This window comes from Culex quinquefasciatus, chromosome 3 (assembly GCF_015732765.1).
Source record: "Culex quinquefasciatus strain JHB chromosome 3, VPISU_Cqui_1.0_pri_paternal, whole genome shotgun sequence".
In the NCBI taxonomy this organism is placed as follows: Eukaryota; Metazoa; Arthropoda; class Insecta; order Diptera; family Culicidae; genus Culex; species Culex quinquefasciatus.
Genome location: NC_051863.1, coordinates 51,236,738 through 51,248,827, shown reverse-complemented (window position 1 = coordinate 51,248,827; position 12,090 = coordinate 51,236,738). Strand labels below are relative to the sequence as shown.

At 40.0% G+C, this 12,090-nt stretch overlaps 2 protein-coding genes across 2 annotated transcripts in view; one reads left to right on the top strand and one right to left on the bottom strand.

Moving 5' to 3' along the window:
- The window catches only part of LOC119770742 (sentrin-specific protease-like), a 23,508-nt gene extending 17,878 nt beyond the window's left edge, over window positions 1–5,630 (top strand). Inside the window, exons 2-4 of the mRNA XM_038266165.1 lie at window positions 4,323–4,507; window positions 4,566–4,740; window positions 4,800–5,630. Coding sequence (XP_038122093.1) covers window positions 4,389–4,507; window positions 4,566–4,740; window positions 4,800–5,423 — 918 coding nt within the window. The 5' untranslated portion in view covers window positions 4,323–4,388 and the 3' untranslated portion in view covers window positions 5,424–5,630. The remainder of the gene's footprint in view (window positions 1–4,322; window positions 4,508–4,565; window positions 4,741–4,799) is intronic.
- Window positions 1–12,090, bottom strand: part of LOC6039790 (polycomb protein Scm) — a 21,430-nt gene extending 9,340 nt beyond the window's left edge. The window contains exon 1 of the mRNA XM_038266162.1: window positions 10,881–12,090. Coding sequence (XP_038122090.1) covers window positions 10,881–11,579 — 699 coding nt within the window. The 5' untranslated portion in view covers window positions 11,580–12,090. The remainder of the gene's footprint in view (window positions 1–10,880) is intronic.

Below are 12,090 nucleotides of genomic sequence, written 5' to 3'. Positions count from 1 at the left end.
CATCGAACACAATTTTTAAAAATCGAACTATATTTCTAAATAAATTTAAAAAAAAAATCAAGGTATTGAAAATTTAAGAAAAAATAACAATTAATTTATTTAAAAAATACTTCAATAAATCACTCATAATTTAAATTCAGGGAGAAAACATTTAACAATCAGATTTAATAAATAATTCAGAGCAATGCATACAACTTCATAGTATATTTATTGAATTTTCAAACATAAAGTTTTTTTTTTACAGTTTGAACTAAAAATAATTGAAATGATAAAAAGCAAAAAAAAAAACTGATAATATTTTTATTTTTTTAATAAAAACCCGCTCAACATGGTGAATAACTTCATTTTTCTTTTTAAAAAACAAAGCATCTCGGAATTCTTGAGGAATTCACTAAAAATTATTTTTTCAGGTTTCCTTTTAAATTTAGTAGATTTTTTTTACTTAATTTTTCAAATCAAAACAGTAATCATGGTTATATTACATTTGGGAATGGGTGCATATTTGATGGCAAAAGAAAAATGCGAAATTTTACCTCTAAAAATGTGTAAATTCACCACTATTTCAGTGTTTTGTCACTCTTCCAGTCTTAATGTAGGCAATATTACATAATAAGAGAGGTTACACCTTCCAAATTTACACAATTTTCAACTGTAAATGTTGATTCATCATGTTGTATTCAACAAAAAAAATAATTACAGGTCAAGGTTTAACATTTCAATGAAAAAGAGTTTTAAAATGCAGTTTACACCAGTGCAGTCATTTTGCAATCATTAGTTAAAATTTTTTTTTGCGTTCATCGGAATTTCAAAGTTTTGAAAAATATTTGCAACGGCCTAACTACAAAAAATTCTTTTGCAAAACTGATGTTGGACGATTCCACTTGTTTTACAATATTCAAGCAATGTAAAATAGATCATAATCGTTGAAATAGATTGAAATAGTGGAACAAACCTTGAATTTTTGTGCTTAAAAAGAATTGAATGCAATAGAAATGACAATACCTGGGTGCAGAATAGTGGTTCGCAAAGCGGCCTCAATTTAGAACTGTCAAAGCGGAACCAATTTACTGTTTGCAAAATGCTACCAAGAAGTGGCAAGTATTGTGATCGATCTATAATTTATTTTGGTTTGTCATCACGTGGAAAACAAAAAAGGCCTCTTTTGGCTTCCCATCGTTTAGTCTACGAAGAAAAAAAGCGCGAAGCACTTAATTTTTCAGCGAAATCTGTAATATCAACAGATTCAAAATTATTCAAAACAATTCACTTCAGCAGCAAAAAATATGTCACGCTTGAGCTTGAACATAGCCTTCTACTTTGTTTATGTTTACAGCTGTAGTGCAGCTGTATTAGTGGGAAGCAGTGGGGAGCAGTGCTGAAAATGTCAGGAGTCATGACGCGAAAATCGGCGACGCTGACACGAATTTTTCAGATCCAGTCACCGAACCGCAAAACCGTGACATAAACAAACCCCGCGCAGTCATGAGTGCCCTAGCTCATTTAGCAGCATCAATGCGAGGCAGTAGTCGACCAAAGCTCATTCGACGTTACACGCACACACATAAAGAAACAAGTTTTTACACAAAAAGTTTGTATTTATGCGTGGAAATGTATTTTTGAATATAAGTTATGGTTGTTTGAAGTGTTTTGCACAGTCTTGAACCATTCAATTGTTTAAAAATAGTCAAAATAGTGTTTAAAGAGGATTTTACGAGTCAGTCATATGACACGAATTGAGTGAGTGTAGCTCATTTTTTCACGTCTCGAATTCTCCAGCAGCCGACCGGCACAAGTCAGGCGGCAGTGGTTGAACGGACACAGTAGGCTCACAGTCACATGCTAGCAGTGAACCAACCGGACCCTAAGATGACAGTTTTCGTGAGTTGCGCGTATTCACCGACAGATGGCAAGTGGGCCTCGTCGGAGTCCACCCATCAAATACGAAACTCAAAATTTGCAAAGAAAACTTTTTTTTCGTGACGGCTTTTGCGGCACTCTTATTCAACTGTTCTAGACTAATATTTGAACGTGGCGTATCTCTAAACAAGTTTTTAAAGAAAATGATTCCAGAATGCTTATTTTGTCGTTTGAAACCAAAACAAGGCAAAAACTATATTTATTTAAATTATTCACCATTTTCAAATGTTTGGCTAGTTAATATCGAAGGCCGCCATCTTAGGCCCACTGGGCCCACAAAACTGGGTACGCTCAGTTTGTATGGGAGCTGTCAACATGCTCCCGGGCTGCAGTGAACTGACATTTTGGTTTGCTTCATGTGTACGCTGGGTTGGAAACTTTTTGCAGGCCTGGTGGGGAGCTTTCGAAAATCACGTTACGCAGTCTGTCTTTTCAGCACCCAGGACAATACATACAAAAATGGTAAGTAAATATTCAAAAATCTGTAACTTTTCAAGGATTTTTTTGATTTATTTGGTGTCTTTGGCAAAGTTGTATGTATTGATGACGACTGTTAATAAAAAATAGGTACACGGAAAAAATGTGATTTTTTAATTAACTTTTTTTTTCACAAAAAAAAACAATTTCCTCAAATCCGTATTTTTTTTCTTTGAAACTTTTTTATATGTTCGACATTAGAAAATGGAGGGTGTTTGGATGAGACTTAAAACAAATCAATTTTGAAATTGTAGCAAATTTTCTGAACTTTTCGAAAAAAATATTTTCAGGAATTGACAATTTTGGACACTATTTTAAAAAATCAAAAAACCGGAATTTTTCGGACAAAATTTAATTTTGAATGGCTATATTTTGAAAACGGTGCACTTAATCAAAAAAATTACTACTTTTAGTACTTTTCGAATGCAAATTTTAAACTATTTAAAAAAAATCATAACTCGTCGGCAAAATTTTGGTCAGCCTTCTTAATGGCTTAAAAGATGCAGGGTTTTGTACCCTAAAACATATCAAAAAATTTCAAATATTAAAAAACACGGATTTTGGGAAAATTATTTTTTGTGAAAAAAAGAAAATAAAAAAAATCCTCAATTTTTTCCGACTGCCTATTTTTTCTGAATAGTCCTCATCAATACCTACAACTTTTCCGAAGACACCGAATCAATCAAAAAAATTCTTGAAAATTTACAGATTTTTGCATGAACAGCTGCCAAAATTGTATGGAAACTTGTATGGATGAACCAATGACACCAAATTACTTCTTTGGTCATAGCACGGGATTGAAACTCGTCTGAAAAACCTGTATCATTTTCTCATTCGAAACAGTGGCGCCACGTGGTGGTAGTTGCCCTGTTTATTACACTGTGAAATTATCCATGGCCAATCCAAGGAACCAGAAGGTGACAACAGAAATGTCCGTCCAAAAGGGGTGCTGCAAAAAAACTTATTATTTTTAACAAATTTTCGAACAAATCAGCAACGAATTACATGTTTGACAGTTGAACTACACTTAAATGTTGGTTTTGTTATTTGTTTTTGCAAAACCGCATATTTTTAACGAAAGTGCCAAAAATATTCGTAATCACCTTTTGCCTCTTGGTGGCGCTTTGTGTTAGTATGTGTGTGGTCGATGTTTGCGGACGTGCACGCAGAACACAGAACAGTGAGAAATAGCGAAAATGCCTCACTTCCTTCTGCTACAAGTCGCCATATTGAAATTGCTTGAAGATTCATACCCGTGGTCATAGGGAAGGCCCCCACAAAGTTTGAGCCAAATCAAAAAATATAAGTAAAATCCATTTCCGGGTTTTGGTGGAGAATTGCTCAATCCCAGAGTTTTTTTATATGTCATATAAACATATGAAACACAATAGCTTATAGGACCTTTTTTTTTTAAAAAAAAAACTCTAGAATTTTGCAAAATATTTCAAAATTATTTATGAATTAGAAATATTTTTAATTTTTTTATGCTTGAGATCCGACTCTTCCCAACTTTTTGACAAAAAAATAACAAGTCTGGAGGAAAATTTGAAAAGGGCTCATAATCATTTGGCAGCTTCCAAGACAACAGGAAACTATTTAACAAAACCCACAGTTTCCAGCTATTGTTTTATACTCTATACTGTTTTATAGAGTTTTGCGAGAAATTTACCTGTTGTCTCTTGATTTGCAAAATAGGTTCAGCGTTCAAAATGCTTATCCGACTTTTTTCGTTTTTTTTGTGCGGATTTTTGCGAATTCTCGATATTCTCCCAAATTTGTAACTTGAGTGGCCACCATAGAATTCTCAATTTAAGTCATTAATACTCTTATATCAAATGATTTTCGGTTCAAACAGTGAAATTAGTGAAGAGAGTTTGAAAAAAAAACCCGGATTGAGCGAATTTTACCTTTCCCTTCTCTTTTTTCAGAAAAATCTGTCAAAGATGATCTAGTAGTTCCGCGATGAACCAACGTGACACGAGCATCAACACGTCATGATGCTAATTTATTTGGTAAAAGTTTTGAATATATTTGCTTGCGGAGTCAAATTCGTGGTCGATTTGATCCGTAACATTGTAATGAGAACCAGAAGTTCCACAAATCAGGAATTGAAGTATGTTACTCGATTGGATTTCACAAGAACGAATAATAATTCCTAATTTTGATTTCAGTGTGAGAAATAGTCCCAGCACTAGCAAAAAATCACGAAATATTTTAATGAGCAACATAAGCGACCTCGTAGAAAGGTTCAACTCGATTGCCCTACAAGAAGGCAGCTATCCGGAACTTACTGCTGAGCAAGAAGAAGAGATCGAGAAAGCTCTCCATGGTGGACCAAACACAGATGTAATGTTTCTTCCTTTTAACCAATAGCTGACCTAACCAAACCGCCCTCTCCATTGCAGACCATCATAACTCGCTTCCACCTGATCATAACCCGCGCCGATTTGAGCACCCTGGCCGGGGACAACCGCCTAAACGATCAAATCATCAACTTCTACCTGAATCTCCTTGTGGAACGCAACGCCACCGACCCGCACCTGCCCCGACTCTACGCCATGAACACATTCTTCGTGCCGAAACTGCTCTCCTCGGGCCACGCGGCCCTGCGCCGCTGGACGCGCAAGGTTGACCTGTTCGCGCACGATCTGATCCTGGTCCCGGTACACATCGCCGGCCTAGATCACTGGTGTATGGCGATCGTGGACCTGGGCCAGCACACCATCCGGTACTACGACTCGCTGGGAGGCGGGCGGCCCAACCATCAAGTTATGGACGCGCTGGAACGGTACCTGCGCGAAGAATCGCTGGACAAGCGGGGGAAACCGCTGGAGAGGCCGGATTATGAGAAGCGTCACATGCGGGAGTGTCCCCGGCAGGAATATAGCAACGACTGTGGCGTGTTTAGCTGTGCGTTTGCGGAACATGAAGCGCGAAAGGTTGCGGTGAAGGGATTCGGGCAGGCCCAGATGGCGTACTTTAGGCGAAAGATGGTGTATGAGATTTCGAAGGGACGACTGCTAACTTGATTTGGGCGTTCAAAGAAAGGATTTGGAATTTCAGATTGTGTGCTCTCATTTTTTTTTAATCTTAGGAAACTAACCAAAGACGCAAGCCAATATATTTCAAGAGGTTTTGGTCCGATACTTAATCTGTATTCAGAGTTGTGTGACGATTGTTGATTAGTTTTATTCATTTTTTGAGATAACAAAATATTAAAACTCTATTAATTTCAACTTTTTGAAAAATGTATTTTCTCTTAATGACAGCGCCTTGAAAGCAGCAGCGATTAACCGCCTTAATTGGGTCCTAAAATGAAGCTTAGATTGCTTATATTATTGTTAACAGCGATAAAGCTTATTTTTCTGAGTACAATGACCCTTTGTACGACCACAAAAGGTTTAAAATGGATTTTTAAATCAATTTTGAAAAATTAACCTCTTGGTCCTTCTTGACAGAAAAGCTCCTACTTGACAGCTCGGGCTCGAGGCTTAGGGCTTTAGTACCCAATTGTCATTACAAATGCTGAAGAAAAAAAAATCGGCTCTCTGATGAAGTGAAAAAATAAATTGCAATTGTTTGGGCTAGAGCGTCCAATTTCCCGGGGTTACAAAATTCCCGGGAAACGGGAAATTTTCAGCAAATTTCCCAGAAAATCCCGGGAATTCCCGGGAAATTTGAAATTTATCGAAATTTGTTCTGATCCTGGTATAAATAACTATTTTGCAACAAAATATTATAAAATAGCAACTATAATGATCAAAAAAGTGTTTGGTTCCATTAATGCCGAGGCTGCTTGTAAAAAAATACAATTTCAAGAAAATATATAAAATTTTCTAAATATATAAGCTGTCTTTCAATTCGTTCAAAATATCCAAAAATAATGATTAGTATTTTGTATTGATAATAAGTAGCTAGGTATAATTTTTTTAAATCCCAAACAGTGAGTAAAATTAATCCATGCTCCAAAACGATAGAATTGCTTTTGTCTCTTTGAACAGTTAGAAAGAATATGTTAAAGAATAAAATTGATGATTTAGCTGAAATGAAAAAAAAAATCATGCAGCAAATATGTTATTCATGGCAAAACATTAAAATGAAAAAAATAATAATAAAGAAATTGTGTTTTTCATGGCAAACATTTTATCCAGAACAAATCTTACTGGTTAAATCTCATGAATCTTCTTCTTCTATATATATAAAAAATTTCGATGGTTTTGTTCGAACGCGTATCAGTTGAACACGAAAGGTCGGATCGGAGCGCTCTTTGCTGCGTTGGATTCGTATAAGCCCAAGGAAGGTTTTTACACTAATAAGTTGACACTTTGGCCACTCTGAAACCGATTCCGGAAAATCTGCAGATTGTATGGAGAAGCTGCGTAAAATCAAATTTTGATCACAGGAGGCTGAGCATGAGCATGAGCATGGTTGACTGCCAATGAGCTGCTACTCCGTTATTGACAGATCAGCTGAAGTTAAACAATGAATCAAAAATGATCAGTGGGAGCCAACCATCCGTTCACTGTTTAACCTCTGAAGATCCCTACTTTATTAGTCAATACCGGCGCCCACAAATTTTGATCACAGGAGGCTGAATTAGCAAACAAACAAGAAACGTCAGGAAACCAAAAAAGGGCAGGACGAAGTTTGCCGGGAAGAACTTGTAAATATATAATAGCCTGTCCCATTTTGAGGTCATGTCGAGGAATTTCAGGTGCTCACTTCTTAAATGATAGATTATGATGTTAGGAAAAAAAAATACTTTTTCGCACCCCCTAGTCGATTTACTGAAAAAGTCACTTTTTTGAATAAATTTTCTAAAATCGCTTGGAATCAATACAAAAACTGATTCGATCTGGTGAGTATTATCTTCAAACGAAAGGCTTTTGTCCATAGATTAAGATGCACTATCAATATTGGACCAAAACCTAAGTTTTTGGACTCTCTCAGGCGGATTTATGTCGCATTTTTTCGAAACTTTTTTCAGAAATGCTCATTTAATTTAGGGTAGCCTATTTTTCCAAGTAAAACCAATACATGCAGCTTGTAGGAAATTTCATGGCGAACATTTTTCTCTCTGAGAAAATGCAATTTCGACACTTCAGAGCCGAGAGTTTTAGCGAGAAAAAAGTACCAATTTTCAAAATTTCTCAGAATTCAGAAGCAAGGCCTACTAATTACACGATGTTGCAAGCATGTGTCGCAAAGGTCAGGGTATGCTTTCTTATAGTAATTTTGGCCGCTGAATCCGAATCTGAAATCAAATTTCGTGTAAACAGTGATGTTTTGTAGCTACATCCTTTTGGAATGTTATTTGCGTGATTAAATCGCTGCAATTCAAATTGTTATTTTACTCCCAGATCTGCTAAATGTAAAAAGGTGAAGATTCTCTATGAAAATCGCATACAAACTTAGATGCTAAAGAGCTTCAATGAATCCTGAACCAAATTTGCTGAAATTTTCAGGGGAGCTTCTGTAGACATAGAACAATGATTTTATCAACAATGCAACGGTCTAGCTGACATTTTTGCATTTCCAAGGGGCCATGAACCACACTACCCTTACACCTACATCTCACCCTTGCTCTGAGTCAGTACGAGCAACACGCTAGAACACGCTTTGAGTGTTCGTGCCAGGCATGCACATCTTTTTTTGCGGTTACGCATTTTAACTCGGCCGGGGGTGGTATTGCGCGTATTCCCGAAAAAGACACGCGGCATACCAGCCTCGAAACGACGCGCCGCACTTCGAATTGCATGGCATTGTTGCCGGGAATGTTTTTTATTGCACCAAAAGTGCAGAAAATTGCTGGCAACAGTGTCTGCGGCACATTCTGAAATGCCGCGCGGCGTGTACCTTCGAGAGAAACGGACAATACATTACGTAGGGTTTTTGATGTAAGTATAAGCGCCTAACCATTTATAGTGTGCCTATCAATTTTCAGTAAAGCAAAAACTGTTATATTTTTAGTTTGAATTCAAAAACTAGTTGTTATTTTACTGTGTATTGTTTTCTCCTGAAATCTTCCCTATTGTTGAGTTGTGCTATTTCTTTTGTCGCGGTGTTTTGTTACAATATTTTGGTCCTAAGCATTTTATAAAAGTTTTCCAAAAGTACAATACTCCCATACTATGCCTCTACGCATTTTTTTTTTTACAATTTTGATTTATTTTGTTGTTTAAGCATTACTTGTGTGAAGTTACTATCCTAAGCTGAGATGTGGACTACCTTTCAACAGCTGATTAATTCAAAGTTGGGAACAGAGTTTGCGGGTGCTTGAAGAATCGAGTAAATCTACTGAAGGAAAAAAGTTACAAAATAACCTTCGAATTAGCTAATAGCATGAAAAAATTGATCGGTAAAATGTACTGATAGGAGGTGGTAGAATAGGTCAAATACTACCAAAAACAAAGAAAAACTAAACAAGATAAATGCAAATTAAAATACTAAAAATGAAACAAGAAAAACATAAAACAGGAGAATTAACGTTTTTCGTAGAACAAAAGTTTTTCAAAATTACCTCCTAAACACGGGAAAAATAAAAATGTTCGAAAAAAAAATTCGGACGCGTCGATTGATGTATAAATGTTGGTACTTTAGTCGAATTTTATGTGCTTTTACATAAAAAAAAGTTTCCGTACAGGGGGGTAACTACGGACAAATGAGCGGCCGTGGCTGACTGGTTCGCTTTGTAAGCGAATGGTTCTGGGTTCGATTCCCATCTGCTTCCAACGAGAAAGTTAAGAACACATAAATTTGAAATGATGAATATGAACGAAAAATCAAAGTCGCTCGAGGCGGGGTTCGATCCTCCGCCCTTTGGATTGGTAAGCAAAAATGCTAACCACTGCGCCATGACGACTTGGTGAGCGTGGACTGGAATTAGGAATACTGTTACAGAGAGCGAGTTGTGGCGCTATAACCACGGCAAATAGTGTCCAGGGCATTCGTCGAAATACAATGTCCCATCCCAGAGGGTCCCGGAGTACCAAACCTTCTTAGCATGGTGCTCCCAACGAATACAACCAAAATCACGGAGCGTATGGTGGTGTGTCCCCACGCTTCTTCCTCCTCTGTCGATTCAGGATTGTGTTGTTGTTCGAACACTCAGTGCTCAAACTCAACCCAATTACGAGTCATCTCTGCGATACGGCTTTACGCAGTAGGCCTGGCCGCTTTAACGCTTGTGATGTTTCAATGCATTCTAATGCAATGGCGCACTACAAATGTTAATAAATGACAAGAAGAGTGCTAGGCGTCATCTAACCTAAGGCACTCTCCAGGATCACTTCGAAAGATTGGCTGTGCTAGGGTCTGATTAGATTAGATTAGATTAGGGGGGTAACTACGGACAAATATTTGACTCACTGTACGAAACTGTATAGATGCCGTCAAGGATCGCAAGGCAAGAGACAGGATCAACGCCACAATTTCTGTCACGTGAATGAGTCCAAGACACCCAAGCTTGGGAAGCACTCGAAGCCGCATTCGAGGACGCGAGACTGACCCGGAGGACCGGCTTGATTAGGAAGATCGGGCCAACACACCTGGAGGACTGCTCGTCCATGGAGAAGTTCGTCAACACGGTGATGTCAACCAGCTGTGTGGTATCGGAATGGTTATTCCAAAGGATTAACCTGACGAGATTGCCGGAATTATACCGCCCAATGATCTTGGCTCTGGATGATTCCGGATACTCAATCGAAACGAAGTTGCTGCAGGAGCAGGAACGCAATTCTGAGCAGAAACGGTCAACGCTGACGCTGACAGATGTTCGGACACATTGCGAAGGACTTGATGTACCGTACTGTCAATGAAGACGACCACTGGTACTTTGATTCGGAGGCTTTCAACCATTTGGCGTAGTGGACGAAATCGTTGGACAACCTGGAGAACTACAGTGGATCAAGATCAACCGAGCTTTACCGATTTACGAGGAAAGGCAAAGCTGCATCAAGCTCGTGGACGGCAACAAGATCGGGAAGCGGACGTAGCACATCGAAACCCGATACTTTTACGTTCGCGACCTGAAGGCGAAGAAAATGGTCGATCTGTAGTCCTGCCCAACTGAGAAGATGTTGACAGACACTCTAACGAAGCCGTTCCAGAAACTGCGGATAAATATGCTGCAAGAAGAAATCGGTCTACTACCGGATCTCGTCGAGGAGGAGTCATTGAAGTAGACGAAGTCAGATCATAGTAGAGTTTGTATAGGGTATAGGGGAGTCTGAGGTGTAAAGGGACCACAGTCCGAAATAAAATTAAATCTATTCCAATTGAGTCTGGGAGGTGAGATTGGGTAATACAGAAAAGCAGAAATTTGTATGACTCAATCTCACCCCCAGACCCAATGTTACCCCTGATGACGGTAGTTCAGTCTCTGGCTAATCTCCCAAAAACAATATGGGTTTTAAACTTCATGTGGTGGCCACATCTTAAGCAATGACCGGTTTCTTAAGCACTAAGCAATTTCTAAACCAACTTACCGGACTAATCCTGGTGGGCACCGCTGGCTCACTGCCGGGTGAATTATTTCCATTACTCCTCCGGGTGCTGCTACCATTGCCGGTTCCATTGCCATTACTTCCAGCCCCGTTGCTGCTGCTGGTGCTACCGTTGTTATTGTTGTTTCCATTTATCTTGGGACTGCTGCCGGTGGCCGTCGGCGCCACCGAGGTCGACGAAGGACTCGCACTCGCGTCCGACGGCGACTGCGGAGCGGTACCGGTCGCCGCGGCCAGCGCCTTCTTCTGGTGCTTCTTCATGCAGAACGTCGAGCAAAAGTTGGGTTTGGGCGCGTTCGCTCGTATCACATTATCGCACTGGATGCAGGCGCCCTTGCTGTACGCCTTGCGGAACTCGAGGATGCACGTCTCCGAGCAAAACTCCTTCTTGCCGTTCTGCGTCGGCAGGACGTACTTGAGCGGAGTTTTGGCCTCGCCGCACCAGATGCAGGTCGCGGTGCTGCTGGTGGCGGACGTTCCGTTGCTTCCGGCCGATGTGGACGTCGAACTGCTGCTACCGACGGTCAGTTTGCGTGGTGTCCGACCACCGGAACCACCTCCGCCGCCGCCGGACGAACTTCGGCGCTGCTGCTCCTGGCTGCTGGCCACGTCCCCGCTGCTGCTGCTGGTAATGTTATTGTTGCTGTTGCTACCCGGTGACGAACTTCCAGCTGCGGACATCACAAACCCCCAAAAACAACACACTGAGTCACGGCCAGCTTTTTATCTGTACAATTCTTCCACGTCCCCGGACCCCGGTCACTTGCGCAGTTTCCCTCTGGTCCAAATCTAGGACACGACGTCCCTCCGCGCGAGGTTCCACCGCAACTTTCAAACTTTTTCACCCGCGGGAATCGATTTCTTGACACTACACACTCCCGTCCCCGTTGCCACCTTCTCCTCCTCCTCCTGCAAGTTTCGGCTGGTGTTCTGCGGCGGTTCGCGTTTTTTCACATCGCGCTCGAAACTTTTTTCCACAATACGTACAATTTTGTTGAAGGAACGCGCGCAATGGCCGCCTAAAACACTCCACCCCGGGAACTTGCGGACACTCCCGAAAGCCGCTACGGGAAATGCTAATCGGTCCAGCACGAGAAAAAAAAAACTTTGATTAAAATTTGCCCACTTTTTCTTCCATTCTTTTTTCCTGTTGAGCTGTCGTCGCGAGGAGGCTTCAAGAAGAGACGCGCTT